This window comes from Argentina anserina, chromosome 4, assembly GCF_933775445.1.
Source record: "Argentina anserina chromosome 4, drPotAnse1.1, whole genome shotgun sequence".
NCBI lineage: Eukaryota > Viridiplantae > Streptophyta > Magnoliopsida > Rosales > Rosaceae > Argentina > Argentina anserina.
In genome coordinates this window covers 20706207-20728868 of record NC_065875.1, presented here as the reverse complement: position 1 = coordinate 20728868, position 22662 = coordinate 20706207, and the positions used below count along the sequence as shown (strand labels likewise).

Genomic DNA, 22662 nt, shown 5'->3' with positions numbered 1-22662 from the left:
GAACACGTTGCTATTCCTCAAACTCAGTCTTTGAATTAGAATGGTGTTTAGGCTCATAATCCTCACCAACACTGTTACTCGTGTTCACCTGTAGTCTCTGTTGTTTCATGTTTAGCTTTGCTGCTTTCTCAATTTATGGATCAAATAACAGTGGTTTAGAGCTTGTAAAATGTCGAGTATGCATACAAAAAGCTCATGCACACAGTAAATAATGTAAGACTTAAAAGAAAAATAAAGTAAATAAAGCAAAACTATTAAAAATAAAAGTAAAATTTAAAATTTTAAAAAATTAAATTAAATATTAAAATTAATAATTATTAAAAATTAAAAATTAAAAAAAAACACTTTTAAGACATAAAATTAAACAATCCCTGGTGACACAACGCCAAAATTTGATAGACGCAAAAGCACCTACAAAAATACCCTATTATCAAACCAATTTTAGTAATGTGGTAAATGGCAAATAGGGATCATTACTCGCAGAAAATTGGTGAAACTAAGACTTAAAAACACAAACAGACGCATAAACCAGAAATCTGGCAGACTGGACCTAGGAGCAGAAACCTAATTAATTTGCTAATCTAGACTCAACCAAAAATTACGAAATTAAATAAACACTAATTAGACACAATGGCATAATACACACAAATGTGAAGGGTATTCAGAATTGGTTTGATTGGTGAACAAAAATAAATAAGACAAAAGTATTGTTAAAAACAGAATATTAATAAATATGGATGTAGATATGAGAAAAACAATAGCTAGGAACTTCTCTCTACCACTAGATATGCTTCAATCACCCCAAAACAATGTCAATAATTATAGATAAATGCACTCACAGTTAAGCCAATGTCGTTAGGTCATTAATTATATTACGTTCTCTTACTTGTCATGTTAAGTGAAATGTAGGTATCGACTTAACTATATTCTCAATTAATAGATCTATTAAATATCGGTATCTAGACCAAAATAATTAAAATCATGAAGTTCTAAGAACGTTTGAGTAACAACAAACAATCTAAGGTCAATGTCGGTAGCCTTAGATTATTAAGGAATCACTTCAAACAAATCCCTGCAAAGAATTGTTATCTCTCAGAGAATATGCAACGATATGTCGGTCATATACATATTCAAGATAATAAAACCCTAAAACATACATCAAAGTATCGACCTAATGAGACATGCAATAGAATTATCAATGAACAATCAGTGAAGAAATTCTCATCTAAAATTATATAAATCAATTAGAGTATGAAATCAAAGACATATCTAGAGTTTTGATTAGCCCCTAACTATCAAGGAATTTAGTTACACATAATCTTGAATAAAAGCATCAAAGAATACATGAGAGATGAATTAAAGGAGAAGAGACCGAACTTCCTTTTTCTTGTGGAGGCTTGATGAGATTTTAACACCTTGAAGAGATGTGAGTTGTAGCTTGAGGAGATTGAATGTGACTTCGCTTCGGCTCTCCATGTCCGTCTTCTCCCATTTCTCTTCTCTTATTCTCTCTATTTTTTCTTCCCCCCCCCCTCTCTCTCTCTCTCTCTCTCTTGGTTGGTTGTGAAAAAATGGTGTGTATGGAGATAGTGGTGATTGAGGTTTTTATAGAGGAGAGTGGTGATGGAAAAAGTAGAGAAAAGTGAGAGATAATGATGTAGTGAGTGTGGTGAGTGATCATAGAGGAAGTGAATGATATAAGTAATGATGGACCTGGAGGTGATGATTAAACTCAAAATCAAATTAGATTTTTGCATAATATATGTGTGGATTTTTGGACAATGGGGATCCATAATTTTATGAGAAAGAGAGAGAAATGGTGTAGTTAAATATCAACTAAAAAAATGGGATCTAGTTGTGATAGAACAATGTGTTGCTTCTTCCTTGCTCCTCAATAAAATTAGCCCGAAAATGCATGGCACCACCAAAAGTGGTGGTGCTCGGAAAATTACCGAAATTTCACATTTTTTTCTTCTTATCAAAATATTCGAGTTAGGAATTTGATTTCTCTCTCTTTCTTCTCTCTTTTTCTTTATTTCACTTCAAAATACGTAAAAATAAATAAAGTTAATTTAAAATATAAAAACATAACAAAATAGCTAAGTAAAAGGAATAATTAACACAATAAAAATCATATAAATATGTGACTATCAAAGGGTTGTAGCACACCTTAGCCCCTCCCTAGTTCCATGCCTGTATAAACGTCATACACGTGCAATAAATCTGAAGCGTGCATAATCCATTATGTTGCTCCTTGCAGATTCATTCAAATCATCCTAGAAAGGTATGTTGCTCCTTGCATAAATCTGAAGCGTTCCCCATCCATTATGTTGCGCCTTGCAGATTCATTCAAATCATCCTAGAAAGGTATGTCCCTCAGTCCTCCTTGCAGACTGAAAGTGACACAGTCTCTCCTGCACTCTGTTGCATCCAACTTTTCTAGAAGACATGGGAGCACTGGCAATGATTCAAGTCGCGTGCAACCATTCAATAACAGATGCTTGAGTTTTGAAATCTGTCTGATGCTGGGAGCTAGGTATTGTCACAATCATGGTTCCACTTAGAATTAAGACTTGCAATGCGGGAAAGCTAGTAAAGAAATCGGGAATTTCCTCTATAAATGTGCAGCCTCCGAGGTCCAGATCTTCTAGAGAGCACAAAATGAACCGGCGAGGCAATTTGTGTAGTTTTATACAGCCACTAAGCGAAAACGACTCAAGGAGCTTTAACTTGTACAAGCTGTTTGGGAGTAATTTAAGTCTTCTGCAGTTGCTTAAACTTAAGGTCTACGCCCAATAAGATTCTGAACCGATGATGGCAGCTCTTGAATTTAAGGTTTTACAAATATAATTCCAATGTTCCTCCTCATACATGCATGGATAAATTCACGAACATGTAAATTTATTTCTTTTGAATTACTGTAATCCCACACATTCCACCACATGCAACACAAAACTATGAAAGTTAAAGATCTAACTGAGATAAGAATACAGTCATCATCTAATAACTAAAAAAATTGATTATAGAATAAAGAGTCATATGACAACTATCAAAACTAATGTCCTGCTTTTTCGATAACTGAATAATCCTAAATTAAGGATCAAATTTTTTTAAGTTACCGGCTAACAATTTACCTCGTGCTAATAGTGATTTACCAAAATATAGATTTCTTTGTATAAGAATAGAAATCAGTTACAAAATCTGCACACACCTGAAAAGAATATCCCAATTAAATTAAAAACTGATTACTAAGGGAGAAAAAAAGATGAATTAAAATCAATTACACAAATCAATCGTCATTTTTATATGAGTCATGAGGCTACTGTATAGCATGGTGTCACTAAAATGTTAAAGTAACATTCCTACACTAAAGCATGCAAATTTATTTATTTTCAATACAAATTTAAAGTTAAAATCGATAAGAGTTGAATGCACCACCTCAAACAGTAGATTAAGAACAGGTAAGAACCTACACACTCTCGTTCCCTTCATAACTATGAAACACATCATCCTCACTCGAGACACCCCAAAAGATCTAACTCCACAAATCACTCAATATCGCAACATCAAAATCATATCCAATCCCGTTAAACCCAAAATTGACCCCAGCCCAATAAAGCTTCGAGGTCAAGGAGAGTCGAATCTTAAAAGGGTTTGATGACAAACTATTTCTTTCCCAGCTGAGGAAGCTACTAAAAAGCAGGGATAAAAAATGAGGCAGAGCTTCCACCACTCCCTACACGGTGGCTTCATCGCTTGTCCTTATGAGAATTTTATTTTCCAGAGTTTGGTTGTGACTGACAAAATGAAGATGAAGAGAAAGCTAAAAGTGAGTCGCTCAACCTTTTACCAGTAATCTTTGCAGAAGAGGAGCCATGCAAACTGTCTTTTGATCGAGCAATCACGATAAGTAAGGTGAATGGACGAAAAATAACTTGCCAAGCTTCTCCCGCTAGTAATCTTGACTAATTTACCATATCCATTATTTATTTATTTAGGTGGTTAAATTTTCAGACCTAACAACTACGTGAAATCACTTGGCATTTCATTTGATGGAAGGAAGCAGGCAACATCAAAATTGTAAGCTTGATAGAGCTGCAAAGTATCCACGAATCCTGGCACCGGAAATTATTTTTCTTATTCACTGAAAATTATTTTTGCCAAAAGCACATACCCTAATTTGATTTTCTCAAGTTCTAACATTCTGAATATGGAGTGTAATTTATATTTTGACATAGGATTTGAAGGAATCGATGGAGCAGCTACTGGCTAAGTATTTGTGGACTTTGCAAGCTGCATCTGAGCTCGAGAGAATTTGGCTATTTGGAATTAAAATGGTGTATGTTGGCTTCTGATCCATTAGCTTAATTTATCAGCATCTCCATACTTGCAAGTTGTGATTCTATGTTATATAATAATTGAGTAGAAATTTAACAAGCTAAGTGAGTTTTAGGTTTGAAAACAGTGTATTTGAGCTCGGCCATGTACTTGATAGAGAATGATGTGCTCTTGAACATATTGCTTTTATTTCCAATCTGCAATCCCTTCCCTTGAGGCATGCTAGCTAGCCAAGTAATCATCATATCGAAGAGAGATTTGCATAGTGAAGAAGAAGAAGAAGAAGAAGAATTGGGAAGGTTTTTGAGAACAGAGAATCGGGGTTCATGAAAAAACCGTTATTTTTACAAGTATGTAGTTTTCATATTTCACTGTAAATAATAATTATATATATAGTATACAATTAAACAACAAATCCGGTGTAGCACATGCAATGGAAAATCTTTGTTTCTTCCAGGTTCGAATCCTGGCACCGGAATTGTTTTTTGCTATTGACTATTATTTTGGACTTTGCAGCTCACTGCTGGCTTCTGATCCATGGCTTCTTTCATCAGCATCTCCTTTAATGCACAAACTTGTGTTCAAGTTGCAATTCTATACTATGTTATATAAATGTTTACTCATGGAAGATATACCAAAAGCTTCAGAAATTTTGGTGTTGAAGTTTTAACTAATGAAAGAAGTTTCAGAAGAGTGATCTACAAATACTTCTGGTTCAAGGAGGCTTATTCTTTAAAGGCAGAATAATACCACAATGCACAAGGAAAGGATTACAATGAGTGGTATAAAATACTGAATAGATCTCTATTGCACAACAGCACATTTTCACTCATTCATTCTTGCCAAAGATAGCTTTCATTGTCACAAGCTTGATCCCTCTCACCCACAACTCTGCCATTTCAATCCCACATTCACACACAAAATGCAGCTCCTTGTTTTTTGTAGTCACAACATGGAACATCCCTGGTTCATCACAGTCGAACTTCCTCCTGCTCCACCTGAACGCATCACTAGGCCCGACCTCTGCCTTCTTGCAGATCACATTTCTCTTACTTGAATTTCCCCGCCTTAGAAGCCCAGCAGCCCCAACCAGTCTCAGCCTTTTATTATGGGGAGCTCATTTACCCCATTTTGTGTGCTTCTTGACATTACTCCCACCCAGCACAAGTTTAGTGCATTCTCATTCAATATAGCCTTCTCTGCATCATTTTTAGACCCAGTTTTCCTCGCAAGAGACAGTGCAGTCTCATGTCTTGCATTCACAATATCACATCTTGCCCCAAAAGAAATTAAGAGCTCACACAGCTTACCATGGTCTGCTCTTGCAGCTAACATCAATGGAGTGTATCCATCAGCATCAAAAGCATTAATATCATAACCATGAATTATCAATGTATGAACCAGCTCCAAGTCTCCGTGCTGCGCTGCAAGATGTAGAGCATAAAACTCGAGAGAACTATTATTTGGGCTGTTTTGAACTGCATGATCCAGTAATAATTTTTCAATTTCTTCACTTTGAGTTTTATCTACTAGGTCCAACGGGGTTTGACCGTGTTTGTTCTGCAGATTCAAGTCAGCTCCGGCACAGATAAGCAATTTCAGAGCTTCCAAATTACCATCTGCTGCAGCTATCATGGCAGCCGAGTATCCATTTTCCTCTTGCTCATCAACATCGATGTCTGTCCTCTCAATCAGTTGTTTCAAAGCCTCAACATTCTTTTCTTGAGTTACAAGCATCAGAGGAGAAAATATTGATGTGTTACTTGATCGAACAACCTTTCCAGGATAGCTTGTTTGAAGACAGGAGTCCACATAGCTGACTCTGCAATTGAGCTTGCACTTTGACCACCAGAATTGACAAGGCCAAAATCGGCACTATCTGAAGCAAGAACTTTGAAGCATTCCTGGTGTTATGTCTTGCACAGGTCATTAGTGAAGTTTCTCCAGATGCAGTTTGAGAGTTGAGATCACATCCAGAATCGATCAACTGTTTTAGAGCCTCAACATCATTTTCTTGAGTCACAAACAATAGAGGAGAAAAGATTGTCATATTGCTCGATTGAACAACCTTCCCAGATCGAATCAAGTCTAGTACTACTGTTTTAAAGCCAAGACTCCACTTCGCTGACTCTGCTATCACACTTGCACTTTGACCACAGGAATTGATTAGGCCTAAATCGGCACCACTGGAAGCAAGAATTCTGAAACACTCCTGGTGTTTATATCTAGCACAGATCATGAGAGGAGTTTCTCTAGAGTCACTTCGAGAGTTGACATTGCAGCCACTACTGATCAGTTGTTGGAAAATTTTACTTATCCCAAACTGCGAAGCCATGTGGATGGGATACTCAGTTTCTGAAGTAGTTGTCTTAATTGGAACCTCTACATCTGCTCCACAACTCAACAACACAGCTACCGCTCTTTCATTATTGCACAATATAGCATGGTGGATGAGAGTCCTCCCAAAGTGAGCAATGTTAGGGGAGACATGTTGTAGGAGCATTCGCAAGATAGCACCGCTGGCTTCAAAGTACTCCACAGCACACCAGGTCAAACTGTAAGCCTCAGCTAGTCCTGCACCCACACGAAACTCTTCTCCTGTACTTGAATCCCAGGACCAGCCTCGAAGACTCACTTTGATATTTGTTTTCTTGCTCCGGCCTGTTAATTTGTTCAAAATTTAAGTAACTGATCATCCTTTTTTTTAAAATAAAAAAGTAACTGATCATATAAAGCTCTTAGGAGCTGAAAATTGCTAACCTGCAACAATAGTCTCACAACCGAAATTTGCCTGCTGACAATGGCAGCTACAAGAGCATTACAGTCGGCGTTGGTATATAGTGATGGCTTCGAAGATTGATGCAATGTTCGGTCAGTTGCATCGATATTTACCCCACACTGCACCCAATCAAGAGCATCACTGTCAATTTCAAACACAGTTATGCGTACAAGAAAATAATCTGTGTACCTTGATGAGTGTGTCTATAACATCAACAAACCCTCTGTATGAAGCAGAAACAAGAGCATGTACAGCAGCTTGAGGACGGATCAACTCGGATGCCATGAGCATCTCAACCGGCCTAGCGAGGCCCAAGTAGCTTGCCTCCAACAAGGCCTCCTTTCAGGCCTTCTGAGATGCCCCGGCATTGATAACAACCTCAAGTATCTCTGTGTGGCCTTGCCTCACTGCTGCTGTTGTCACGTAGCCTCGAAACAGTTTCAAATTCACATTGGCTCCATAACTCTAGCACATACAAATCAATAAAATTTAGCCTCAACTCCTGAACATCAAGACTGGTACTCTCAAGTCTCAACGTTATTCTTTTGAACTGAAATTTGTAACATAGTTTCAAATTGACTCCATAACTCTGACACATGAAAATCCTTACATATTGCAGTTACATATCAGTTGTAGAAATCAAATTTTGAAACAAGAAAAATTATTGTTGTAAGGGAGCATGTATGATTCTCCATATCGCAGCTCATCAATGCTCGATTGACCTTGGCCTCAAGTCAGTTACAGTACCTCTCAAAATTTCAAATTCTCAACAGTAACCAGTTAACCACAACCGTTAATCTGGATACGATACAATTTCCCGACCAAAAACCCAGCTCGACATCGGAAAAATGAAAATTCCGGCTAATAAATAACTAAAAGCAAATTAAAAATCATATCAATCATATATATAACCACCATTAGTTTTCTGACGACGGCCAAGTTGCCGGAATGAGCGGCGAGGAACAAGGCGGTGACCTGAGTCTTGAACTCCTCGTACTCGACACCAACCTCGTGAGCCGACTCACCTTTCAACACAATCTCTGTCTTCTTAATCTTCAAACACACTGTTCCGACGTAGTTCACGTCGATAAAAGGATCGTCCAGACATTCACACACCGTTTGCGGATCGTCATCGTGGGCAGCGTCGACCAGCCTCTGTGACACTTTGGCTTCATAGTCGATAGGAAACACGTGCGATTTTCCGGCGAACACTGTCATTGTAATTAGTTTGATTCGTTGTTACGGCTGTGAAAGCTCAGACGGAGAAAGTGTGAGTGGCTTTGTGAGCGAGTGTAGGTATATTAGGTCTGGTTTTAGTTGGGTTTGTCTGCGTCAGGGAGAAGAAGATGGCAGAAACAGAGAGGGAAGATAAAACAGGTGGGCATGCGTGACTAATAGATCGAGGTTGTGATTTTGGTGAGCGGAAATAGTCCCGATTGGAATCAAAAGACTAGTAAAGTTTGTTTTCAATTTCCTTGTAAGGAAAGGAAAATCGGGGGAAAAAATTTTAAAAAGGGAAATTCAGGTTGTGTCGAATGTTTTAAAAAGCGAAGGCGTAACCGAGGCGTTTTCGGAATAGCCTCATCAAGACGTAAGTCTTGAGTCAAAAGGCGTAAGCCTTATGTAGTCTTACATATAACATGATTTGTAACTAAAATAGACATGATAAATGGTTATTCCTTCATAACAAATACATATCAAAATCATGCAACTAATCAAATCACCTTACATAACATAAATCCATATATTAAAATACTAACTAGTCTTGAAATAAAAAAACAAGAATAATGTTTGGACTAGCTTCAAGCTTCAAAATCGTCATCATCATCAATTAGAATATCACCATTTAAATCATCATCCAAATGTCATCATCACCATCACCTCCAACACCGACACCTCCAACAACATCATCTCCAACACCAACATAGGTTTGGTAGAAGAGATCAGTAGAGGTGGTCTTTCTAAAGTCTCAATCTCAAAACCTAAAAGACCCTGTCCAAAAAAAATAGTTTTTTTAAATAAAAAAATTGTCTCTTCAAAAAGAAATGCTTGAACTAATTTGTTTTTGAGACATTCATCTTTCACGTCTCAAAACGCGCCTTTTAGGCACAAAATTACATTCGATAAAAAAAATTGATTTCTAGTCTCGTGTCTTCTAAACGATCAGTAAAAGAATAGAGCAAAAGCAGCTGCAAAACCAATAACGTACAACTCATGAGTAAGTGCTTAATCTTGAAAAAGGGGGAGATCGACTAGTTCTACAAAGATGAACTCATCAGATCTATAGATTCAGTTCAGAATCTGTTCAATTACTCAATGACTACTTGGACTATACTAAAACTTGACCATAAACTATCAAAATGACTCAGCTGTCAAGCCAACTTCTTAACAAACCAAGTTTGTATTACGTGCTCAAACAAATTTGCAAGTGTCCATTTGGCCAAAATCCCAAGTAGATGCCAAAGATGTTGGCTAGCTATGATATTATCCAGATAAACTATGTGATAATATAATTAAGAACACTAGCACATGGTCACTCTTATTTTTAACGAGACAATGAATATCCATGCACGGACTTTGCTTGTCTCGTATGCATTTGTAGTTCAACTTATTACAAACCGGATTTGGCCTGCGCTTGATTTGCCCTATAAAGACGATGGAACCAATACAAAGGATTATATGTATAATTCTACCGTTCAAGATAAGGTCACGATATATATATCAATAAGACAGTTTCAATGCTATTAAGATCGATGTTTTAAAAGGCTAAGGCATAGCCTAGGTGTTTTCGGAAGAGCTTCACCACGACGTAAGTCTTGAGGTAAAAGGCGTAAGCCTTATGTATGAATTCCTATACTTGTGCATTGATTAGTCTTATACGTTGTCTTACATATAACATGATTTGTAACCAAAATAGACATGATAAATGGTTATTCCTTCATAACAAATACATATCAAAATCATGCAGTTAATCAAATCACCTTGCATAACATATATCCATATATTAAAATACTAACAAGAACAATGTTTGGACTAGCTTCAAGCTTTAAAATCGTCATCATCATCAATTAGAATATCACTGATAGGAGCACTTTGTGCGACGTTCTTAACATGTTTTTACCTCAATTTGTACTTTGTTTAGCCCTTATTGTTGTACTATTGAGTCATTGAGTCGTAGTAAGAGTCTTGAGCGGTATTGGATGTATTTTTGTGCTTACATGAGTTAAAAATGCATAATTGGTCTAGAGTCCTAGTTTGACTAAGAATCCTTGTTAGGTTTTGAAACTAATTATCTCTTACTTATGATTTTATTTTCTTATTTTCAGATTGAATTGAAGAGATAATTAAAGAAAAAAAGATGGAGTCAAGTCATGCAACAATTAAATAGAAGATGATCATTAAATGCATAAAACATGGCATGTTTTAGGGATTAAAGCATGGCATGTTTTAGGGAATAAAACTTTCCATGATTTAAGGAATTAAAGCATGGCATTATTATAGAAAGAAAGAAGCAATTTCAAACCCTCCATCTTTCCTCTATATATACATGGCTTCACCTCTCAAATATCATCACTTCTCATTAGCATTCAAGAGCCAAAACTCTACCAAAACACCACCATAAATTTCCCTCACAAATTAGCCAAGTCGTCCACCCCAAAACTATCATCATCTCCACCGAGTTTCACTATTGAAGACACACCTCCAATGTTCCTACAACGTGTGATTCTCGCAACTCATCTCCATGGCTTCGTCTATTTGTATTAATCTACAATTCTTTATCTATGAAGATTGTAAGTTGTTATTTATGTGGAAATATTGGTTTTGTATTTGTTTTAGAATTTTCAGATTGTTTTATTGGATTTTTGGATCTTTGCCGAATTGATGGTTTTCTATAATTAATGAGTTTGTATTTCTATTGTTGTGTTATAATCATCTTTCTCATACTTTTAGATAATTTTCAGATATGTGCATATGAATTTAGTGCTTGGATGCATTCCCTAAGATTGTGTTTGAGTGCTAGATTCATCAACCATATTGATAAAATTCGAATCATGCCCTAAGTAGGTTCGATTTGTGTTGATTAAAAGTGGTAAAATTTTTGGAAATTTGCATGTGAAACCATGGTGGGTGACGTCATACATGAAACATGTCTCCAAAAAAGATTTGGTGCTTAAATGTAATCTTGTTTGATTTCTACTCTAAGTGTTATTGAATTCGATTGCATGCAAATTTAGATTAGGCCCTAAGTCAATCTAAATGTTAATTGAAATCTTGCACGATTAGATGATCCCCTAAGGCTCTAATTGTATTGGTGTCTAAAAAGTATGTAATTGGTTGAATTAGAATGCATGATAGGTTCGAACTTGTAATTATGTGGTGTAATGGTAAATTTGGTTTAAGTTTGTTAAAGAGAAGTCGATCATGTAAATAATAATTTAGGTTTTATTTTAGTAGTTAATAATCAATCTCAAACCCCCCATTATTTGTTAACACTAAAAGTTTAGAGTTCCCTTCAATTCCCCGGAAAGAACGATCTCTGCTTATTCTATACTAACGATGATGTTTTACAGAGTTTATTATAGACGTTTTAATTAACGCTCTATCAATCAACATTTAAATCATCATCCAAATGTCATCATCACCATCACCTCCAACATCGACACCTCCAATAACATCATCTCCAACACCAACATAGGGTTGGTGGAGGGGATCGGTAGAGGTGGTCTTTTTAAAGTCTCAATCTCAAAACCTAAAAGATCCTGTTCAAAAAAATAATTTTTAAAATAAAAAATTGTCTATTCAAAAAGAAATTCTTGAACTAAAATTTTTTTTGAGACATTCGTCTTTCGCGCCTCAAAACGCGCCTTGCACGCCTTAGTGTGCGCCTTTTGCGCCTCGGCACCTAGGCAACTAAGACTAAGGCCTTTTACGCCTTAAGGCTCACCTCAATCGCGCTTTTTAAAACTATGATTAAGATTGAGTCACTAATGTTCAAGAAAACATGAAGTTATATGTTCCTATAGAGCAAACCTCATCATTTATGACTTTGAAATTTGTTTGAGTTATGAAATCATAGTGCAGTGAAGGGGACCTAGGCTTAAACAAGATTGCAAAAAGAAAACCAGAAAACACTTCACCTGGTCATAATTCAACTCGCAAGAAAATGAGGTGAAGAAAGATTTACAAGTAACAACAACTTCGATCCTAGATGCTGCTAGGTAGAAAAATCTGAACAACATATTAGTTATATATATATATATATATAGTTACTTAGTTTAAATCAATGATATTACGAGTTGTATTTTCAATGGTGAAATGGTCGGAGGTAATCCAAGATGCTCAACCTTCATCAGACAAAGGAAGATTTATTCAATTAAAGATTTATTCAATTAAAGATTTATGAAAACAAAATTTGTCACTACTCATGGGGAAATATATAGAACACAGTTTAGTACATCATTACCGTAGCTTCTCTTTGCCAGAAGTGTCGTCAATATGTTAGTAGATGACAAGATCGGAGAAAGAAGAACGTACGTTGGTCGCCCGTGATAATGAATGTCAACGAGAGGTGAATTTGGGAGGACATATAAAACTATAGAAACACTAGAAGTTGATGGAAGGTGCATGTACACAACATTACTCCGATAACAGTCCTGCAAAACATTTAAAAGAATTACCTATAAGATAATTTCGCTACAATTATTTCCCAAAACTCCAAATTATCCATACCAGACAATATAAAAGGATCTACAAATCCTTCATGAATTATGCCACAAAATGTAGATGATATTCACATGTAAACGTATGCTTTTGGTACAACAAAAAAATTGAGAATTCAAGTCGGGTCGGTTTCTGTACTTTATGAGTTAGGCAGAAGCAGGCCCAATCACAACCCCTGGATCCGTAGAAGCAAAGACCACATCAACGTGTCACAGAATAACACCGTACTTTAATTTCGGGTTGCCCCATTTTACTTCGCAACACTCCCACTTCTTCTCTAATTTGATCTTCTTCATTCTCAGGCGCATCAGGCAGGGTTCCTCTGCTGCGATTCATACCATGGTACCCATCTCTAATCTCTTTATTCCCTTTCATTAATCTACTGCAGTTTATTTCTACCCAGTTATTTGCCGTCTTAGGATTCATTACGATTTGGGTTAAGTTTTGTTGTTGCTACCAGTACCAGTATATATATATATGTTTGGTCTGATTTGATTGTGTAGTATTGGTATTGAAAGCTGGGTCTTTAGTAGATCTGCTGTGGTATCTGTTGTGTTTCTGGGTCTGGTTCTGGTTCTGTTTTGGGTGCTCGATTATTTAAGGAAAGTAGCTGAAAATGGAAAGAGAATGTAATTGGAATTGTGTTGGTTAGGTCTGAATTATGTGTTGGAGCTTTACTGAGCTATGCCCAGTTTCTGGGTGAGGCTTGGTTGTAGAAAGATTTTGACTTTGGCTTCCAATTTGATTTCGTGTTTTTGTTTCTGGTTTTTTGGTTTCTGGGAGATAACATTAGGCATCTTGGGCAGACTTGCATACCAATTTCCTGGAGGTAGAAGTATTCTCCTCCAGCTAACAATGTACTTCAGTTTTATGCTAGAAATTGGTTTTGAGCTTTTGTTTGGATAAAAGCTGTTTTGTATTTGATGGGGAATCACCTTGGAGTTTTCGGGTCAGCTCTGTTCACTTGAGTCCCAATACATATGCAAAGAAGAATTCATTAGAGGTACCAAAGAGTTTTCATTCGGTTTCTTTCTTAGTTCAGTCAGACAAGTCTCTGAAACTATCATAGTTCAGCTAAGATGATTGGGAGCAAAAACTAGTTGGGATACAACTAGAAATTGTGAAAAATTATCCATGTGCATAACTTATGTGTCGATGCTTGTATTACCATCTTTATGAATAAAAATTTGTAAGTAAATACTGTGGGTTCATTGTTGCTGCGATTCTTTATGCTGTTTGAATATTTCGTGCAAGCTTTTGGGATACACTTTTGTGTGAGCTTCAGTTTGTTTGTTTGTGTTAACAGTGAAGGAGAGATGTTATAGGCATATAGTTCCCCTCACATAAGTTATCTGAACTGACTTATTTGGTATTTTCATGTAATCAATAGGCACCCATCAAGGGTATTCTTTCTCTGCAGAGGGCGGTTTTGGCCCGGCATCATGGTGCAAAGTGGGGATTAGGGTATAGGTTATTGAGCACTCAGGCTGCATCAACTGCTACTACTCCTCAACCTCCCCCACCTCCCCCACCTCCGGAGAAAACCCATTTTGGTGGCTTGAAAGATGAAGACCGAATTTTTACCAACTTATATGGATTGCATGACCCATTTCTTAAAGGTGCCATGAAGCGAGGTGACTGGTACAGAACCAAAGATTTGGTTATCAAAGGCACCGACTGGATTGTTAATGAAATGAAGAAGTCTGGCCTCCGCGGACGTGGTGGTGCTGGTTTCCCGTCTGGCCTGAAATGGTCTTTTATGCCAAAGGTATCTGATGGCCGTCCTTCGTATCTTGTTGTCAATGCTGATGAAAGTGAACCTGGAACCTGTAAGGACAGGGAAATTATGCGCCATGATCCACATAAGCTTTTAGAAGGTTGCCTCATTGCTGGCGTAGGAATGAGGGCCAGTGCAGCTTACATTTATATAAGAGGTGAATATGTGAATGAGCGATTGAACCTTGAAAAGGCCAGAAAAGAGGCTTATGCAGCTGGGTTACTAGGCAAAAATGCTTGTGGATCTGGTTATGACTTTGATGTTCATATCCATTTTGGTGCTGGTGCTTATATCTGTGGTGAAGAAACTGCTCTTCTGGAGAGTCTTGAAGGCAAACAGGGCAAGCCAAGATTGAAGCCCCCTTTTCCTGCTAATGCAGGATTATATGGGTGCCCCACTACTGTTACAAATGTGGAGACAGTTGCTGTTTCTCCCACTATCTTAAGGCGTGGGCCAGAGTGGTTTTCTAGCTTTGGGAGAAAGAACAATGCAGGGACTAAATTGTTTTGTATCTCAGGACATGTGAACAAGCCTTGCACTGTTGAAGAGGAGATGAGTATACCCTTGAAAGAGTTATTAGAGAGGCACTGTGGAGGCGTCAGGGGTGGATGGGATAATTTACTTGCAGTAATTCCAGGTGGTTCATCTGTTCCATTGCTTACCAAGGACATATGTAATGATGTGTTGATGGATTTTGATGCACTGAAGGCTGTCCAATCTGGGTTGGGGACTGCAGCTGTAATTGTGATGGATAAATCAACTGACATTGTGGATGCAATTGCACGACTTTCTTACTTCTACAAGCATGAGAGCTGTGGGCAATGCACACCATGCAGAGAGGGGACTGGATGGCTTTGGATGATCATGGAAAGAATGAAAGTTGGAAATGCAAAGTTGGAAGAGATTGACATGCTTCAGGAGGTGACCAAGCAGATTGAGGGGCACACTATCTGCGCTTTGGGTGATGCTGCTGCTTGGCCTGTGCAAGGACTGATAAGGCACTTTAGGCCAGAGATGGAGAGGAGGATCAGGGAGCGTGCTGAGAGGGAGCTGCTGGAGGCAGCTGCCTAGGTGATTTCCTCAGATTGAGTGTTGCCTCAGTTTTAGTATGCATCCATTTCTTCCTTTGATTTCTGAAAATAAAAAAACAAAGGAGAAAACCAATACAAGTAACTTCAACTTGAGTACTTTGAATTCATTTGATATCATTTTGTTGTAAGACCAACTATCAGGTTGCCTGATCTGGTTGGATCAATATATACATGTGGGTTTTCTTTGACTCGAGCCAAACGGTAATTTTCCTAGAATGTTGCAAGGCTAACCCAGGTTGATGGTGTGAGCTTATCTCATGTGTTGATATTTAGCAATAAGATTAGTGACTATATTGACCTCACGGTGGTCATTACGTTGCGTTGTTGCATAACTAGGTGGTATAGAACTAAGGAATCCAGACTCTAACCTGGTGAATTCTCGATGCTATGCTGTTTATGACTATGACAGTTTGACAGGCCCCGAGATGATGACACTTTAATTTAGAGCTTTTTGCAACCCTCATAGTGAAGTAGTGACTTGTCCACAAATCGGGAGATCAATCTTTTCTCCCTTTTAGCTCTTGGTTTTCAGTTGATCAATTTACTTCATTTTGCTAATTAGATAGACCAATGTTTTAAAAGGCTAAGGCCTAGCCGAGGCGTTTTCGGAAGAGCTTCATCAAGGCGTAAGCCTTGAGGCCAATGACTAAAAAATCGAAAAAATCCATGATATATCGGTGAAATTTTCCTTTTTCTGAGGGTTCGATATATTTTTAGGGTACGAAACAAATTTCCGGAAATTTCCCGATATTTGGCAACATTTCACGATATTTTCAAGATTCCATAAAATATTCCTCATTTTTCTGCCACGTGGTCCTTGTATTAAAGGAAAAAGAGAATGTTTTGCGGGAGAATCGAATCTAGGGGGTGTAAACCACCCCAATTCAAGTTTGCCATCCCTACCAACATGGTTGCTTACAAATATCTTGCAACCGTATATATATATATATACAGTCTCTATCCAGAGTGAAGTTTCACTCTGAAATTACAGAGTGAAGTTCCAATTTTGACACACTTTTCGGTCAAATTTTTTCACCATAAACGATTCAATATTTAGGTATGTTATTCAAGATCATCTTTACAAAAATTTCATTTAATTCGGACATTGTTAAGATATTGAAATCAGATTAAATCAATGAATGAATTAAAACTGTTCAACGTGAACCGTTTGTGTAAATCTCAATTTTGAAAGCTCAAACCATTGCCAAATTGGATGAAACTTTGTAGAGATGATCTTAAATAACATACCTAAATATTGAATCGCTTGTGGTGAAAAAATTTGACCGAAAAGTATGCCAAAATTAGAACTTCACTCTATAATTTTAGAGTGAAGCTTCACTCTGGATAGAGACCGTATATATATATATATGATCGATAATTTATTTATATTTATACACTTTTCTATTTTTCAATGAAATTTCCAATTTTTGAATTATTTATATTTCTTCGAAACCTGATTTTTTAGTCTTTGATTTCAACTAAGTTTACTATATTTTTCCCTACATTTAATTATTCACCTATAAGCCTATTTTTAACTACTTTAAAAATTAGATGCATTGTTCAATCGTTGCACAATATACTCGGGGTTCTACTCAAGGAGACGACAAAGACAATAAATATTTTGTACCTCATAGATCTTTTTTAAACAATCATGTAATTTCGTGTTCAATATATTATATGCATAAAAACAATAGATGTTTAAAATATTTTTTTTAAAGAATTCTCAACAACTATTTCACCAAAAATTACTACTACTTTCTATAGAGTAGTGTTTGTACAAGGTTACCGTATGAAATATAATAGATAATGATTATTGAATTATCTCTGAAAGTTTCATTTATAATTTCCATGTTTTTCTTTAAGTTTCCATCAATTTTATCAATATTTTTTTGAAATCGATATTTCCTCGAAATTTCCAATTTTCGGACTCTCGATATTTCAGTTCTCGTTGATATTTTAGTCCTTACTTGAGGCAAAATGTAAGCCTTATGTATGAATTCATATACTTGTGCATTGATTAGTCTTATATGTAGTCTTATATATAACATGATTTGTAACAAAAAAAATAGACATGATAAATGGTTATTCCTTCATAACAAATACATATCACATAACATAAATTCATATATAAAAGTATTAACTAACCTTGAAATAAAAAAACAAAAAAAACAAGAACAATGTTTGAACTAGCTTCAAGCTTCAAAATTGTCATCATCATCAATTAGAATGTAACCATTTAAATCATCATCCAAATATCACGACCCCAAAATTTCGAGTATGAAACTCTAATTTTGAAGTCATGAAAAACTCTAAAACAATCTGAATAAATCGAAATCATTTTAATGTTACAGCGGATCATTACTGAGTTCATAGAACAACTCAGCCAAATGATTATTACAAACCAAATTTATAATTCAACATTATATCAAATGGAAATATAAAAATCCTCACACAAATCCTCCCATAAATCCACACAAATCCTCACCACCAGATAGGATAAAAAAAAAACAACTTCGAGTCTTCAGAGTTGTCCTTCGATTTCCACTAATCGACACCTGTGGAATTATCCCCTACACCATCGAATAGGTGCACTGAGATTGTAAACACAAACCCGGTAAGCTTTGTAGCTCGTATGAGTAAAACAACAATATAACTCACATAAACAATATATACGAAACTCCACAAAACATCAATCATAAATGCACTCATGACTTATTAGACGGCCCATCTGGTTGTCTAATAATGTGAAAATATATATGCTCATGAGAAATTGGGCAACTCCTCTGTTTACCCAAATGCATTTATAATATAGGTACTCATGAGCACTGGTACACCTCTGTTACCCCTCATGTAGTACGCCGCCGACATTGGACAACCATCTGTCATCTAATATCAAAAATATATGGGTACTTATAAGCCAATAACCCATATGTTACCACATATGTAGTACCCCGACAGACAGACTAGAGCTCTAACTGTATCGTAACTTTCGCCCGGCCAAAGGCTAGGTTCCGACATGCCAACACGTCTGAAGACTTGTCCGAAGACAAAAATACGTCCAAAGACATAACACGTCTGAAGACATAACACGTCCGAAGACATAACACATCCGAAGACTAAAACACGTCCGTAGACTAAAACACGTCCGAAGACAAAAACTCGTCCGAAGACATAACACGTCCGAAGACAAACACGTTTTAACAAAACTCAATGTTAAAACCACGTACAATAATCATCACGTTATATTATATCAATCAAATCAACATGCTCAATATATATATCTCAGCACCACAGTAAACTTATTCACAACGAAATCATGACAATATATAATATAGCAAAAAATATATATGTACCTATTTACCATTTATACAAATATATATTCCACTATATAATATACATGTCATATTTCATTCTTTAAAATTCTGCATAATCTTGAATCTCCGCAATGGTAGATTTGTAAATGTGAGATTTTACTCACCTTACAATCTCGAGCGTAATTCTACGATTCCGAAAGTAAATCCTTTACTTGAATTATCGATCACCTTGAAAAAGATAAGAAAAGAATTTAGAATCGTTACGTAAACCTTAAATGCCGAAAACAGTAATAATATTTTACTATTCAGCAATTTCTGGTTTCATTATTCAATACATATTAAATACGTATTCATGTATAAATAATACTCTTTATGTATTTCTGTACATATACATACTTTTACGTATTTCTGTACATCCAGGTTAAATACGTATTTCTGGTTTCATTATTCAATACATATTAAATACGTATTCACAGTAAATACTATCCAGTAAATAAAAATGACTGATTTACCCTTTTGAAATTACTTTTATATTTACTGAATGTAATTTTACATTTACATTTTTACCGTACATAAAAGAAATTCACAATTACTGTACGTAAATCACTTTTTATATTCACCGACGTAAAAATAAATTTTACAAAATTTCTGTTTTCGAAAACACTATTCACGTGCAGTCGCATGTGGCGGCGCGTGGGGCCCACACGCTGATTCTAAAACCGGCGTGTAGCACGCCACCGCCGCCCCAATCCTCTCATTTTCCTCCCCTCTTCCTTCCCACGACCTCACGCCGCCCCTAGCGTCCTCCACGCTACTCCACGCGCCTAAGGCGGCAGTATCCTCCCTCCTCTCCTCCTACTCCGATCTTTCCCAAAATTCAACCAAAACAACCACAAACAATCAAAATCATCAAACTAATCTAACCCTCACCTCGATTGGACCTTGGGACCGTCGGATCGTTTCCGGAGAAGCTTGTGAGGGCCGGCGATGTCGATTTGAGCAGAGGAGAGGGCGTGCGGCGAATCGAAGTCCAAACCTTGTCATGGATGGCTCTAGGGGCGAGGAGAGGAGGAGGCAAGCTTGCCTAGAGCACGGTGTCGGCGGAGGAGTACGGCGGAGGAAGTCTCCGAGCTTCGATCTGTCGCGCGGGAGGTCACGGCGGCGAGGCGAGGTGAGTCGAGCTCGGGGGTTGGTGAGGAGAGTCATGCGACGCTTTTGGGCTTGGCGGTGTGGCCCACGGTGGGCTGGTCGATGAGATCGCCGACGAAATTTCTGAGGGAGAGGAGAAACTCGGGGAGAGAGGGAGAGAGAAGAGAGAGAAAGTGGAGGGAGGCGGATGAAGGGTTTCCGAAAATGGAAACCCTAATCCCTAAAATACTCTATTTATACCTCCTTCCAAAATCAGAAACATACTTTCATCATTAATAACTTTCACGTACGACGTCCGATTAGAACGCGTGACGTGTCCACGAACTCGTATCGACGAGTTCTACAACTTCTGTGAAGGAAGTTCTCACAAACGAGCGATGGAGTAAAAGTCGATTTTCACGTCGCAGAAACGTGACGTTTTTCTAAATAAAAGTTTTGATAACATTTCCGTTCTCGATTTACAACGTCGCAAGGCAACCAAATGTCGTTTAATAAATTTTTACAAACTCTAATAATTTCTAAAATTTCAATTTACTTGACTCCGAAAAATCGGGTCATTACACCAAATGTCATCATCACCTCCAACACCGACACCTCCAACAACATCATCTCCAACACCAACATAGGTTTTGTAGAGGGGATCGGTAGAGGTGATCTTTCTAAAGTCTCAATCTCAAAACCTAAAAGACTCCGTCCAAAAAAATAGTTTTTTTAAATAAATAAAAAATTGTCCATTAAAAAAAATCTTGAACTAATTTGTTTTTGAGACATTCACCTTTCGCGCCTTGGTGTGCGCCTTTTGGGCCTCGGCGCTTAGACAACTAAGATTAAAGCCTTTTAGCCTACGCCTTGAGACGCGCCTCAGACACGCTTTTTAAAACTTTGAAATAGACGATAAATTAGTACCAATTCGGAAACTATTGATAAGGTGTGAAAGAAATCAATAGGGCGGCAAATAGCCACACCTCAGCAGATTTTATTCTCGGAAAAAATGTCAACAAGGTAAATAAATCGATTACAACAAGACTCGTGACTGAAATTGTACCACAAAACATATAGTCTTCCGGTTTAAAAACACAATTCAGAACTCAGAAGTTAGAAGTTTTAGAACAAGAGGGTAAAAAGTTAGAAGTTAGAGTCATTAGATTTTATTCATATCTTCATTATTACAACACAGTAATGAGACTTAAATGAAGTAATGAGATTTTACTCTTATCTTCATGTATCACAACACAATACACAAGTCTTTAGTTCTTCTAATATTAAAAAAAAAAAAATATTTAGTCACGGTTTATATTCGTTTGCATTTTATATTGGTTATTCTCTGTGTGCAATGCAAGAGGAACAAGTGGCGGTAACCAAATGGAAGCAGTGAAGTAAGAGATGAAACCACTCGTAGCGTGATGGAGGAGAGGAGATAGAGAGGACAGAAATGATCTAAACGGAAAGGGCGTATTAATTTGAGAGCTCTTAAAAACTATTATTCACTATCAATAAGATGGAAATGACATTGCTGCAATTGTCGTAGCTTTCTTCCTATTTCAACAGGTTCTGAAGCAGCAAGGATCTTCGAGTTTTCAATAGTCGTAGCTAGTGCCACTTTGTGCATGAACAACCAGGCTTGTCTTCGAGGTATTCGTGAAAACAGCTTGCATTCGTGGACAGTATCGATGAACATAAGGCGTCATTTCTGATATAATAACTGAAAATACCGGGCAAAGTTCACACATTACAACTAAAAACCCAGACCAAACCAGAGCCTACCTCTATGACCATATCCACATCTCTGAATTCTCAGTAGTCCAGACTACCTTTGAGCAATGAGAGAGCTTTGTCAGCTACTCAGCTTCCCTCTAGCTACCAAACCTTTAACATTCCCTGTAGCAACAAAAAAACTATGAGAAAGTATCCAACACTATCAAGAAGGGAAGTTGGCTAATGCATTAACCAAAAAGGCTTGGATACATATCTATCAATGATTTGAAAACAAATGGATTTTATAATCTGCAATAAAACTAGGTATGAACAGTTAACACCAAGGGTGGTTCACCTTCTATCGTTCGTATGCCCTTCTGAAGAAATTCAGAGTTGATTTTTTTGAGAACAACAGATATATTGCTCAATAGAAGGGCTTGCACTACAAGAAAATTGGATATTTACAACGCAAAATTTAATTTACAGCATGCTTTTAATACGTGTCGTGAATCATGCATTTTTTGTCAAACATTTACGCGTACTCTATTGCACGCCGTGTTCCAATGTCGTAAAAATGTTATTACAACGTGATTGCACGTTGTGTTCCAATGTCATAAAAATGTTATTACGACGTGCGCACGCCGTGTTCCACCGTCGTAAATCCCTTAACCTAATGTTTACATTTTTTTAGTTAATTTAATATTTACATTATTTCCCACCAATATAGAAAAGAGAAAATTGCCTTTAAAAAAAATAAAGGAATATTGAGAACCCTAAAATTGCCTCCAGAACCCAAAA

The 22662-nt window shown here is 36.9% G+C and overlaps 1 protein-coding gene and 1 pseudogene across 1 annotated transcript; one reads left to right on the top strand and one right to left on the bottom strand.

Annotated features, from left to right (window-relative positions):
• Window positions 1–5167: 5167 nt before the first annotated feature.
• On the bottom strand, window positions 5168–8335 carry LOC126792372 (uncharacterized; annotated as a pseudogene).
• Window positions 8336–13073: 4738 nt separating this feature from the next.
• On the top strand, window positions 13074–15894 carry LOC126792739 (NADH dehydrogenase [ubiquinone] flavoprotein 1, mitochondrial). Its single transcript, XM_050519207.1, has 2 exons — window positions 13074–13180; window positions 14229–15894. The coding sequence occupies exons 1-2, from the start codon at window positions 13178–13180 to the stop codon at window positions 15684–15686; spliced, it is 1461 nt and encodes a 486-aa protein (XP_050375164.1). The 5' UTR covers window positions 13074–13177; the 3' UTR covers window positions 15687–15894.
• Window positions 15895–22662: the final 6768 nt, after the last annotated feature.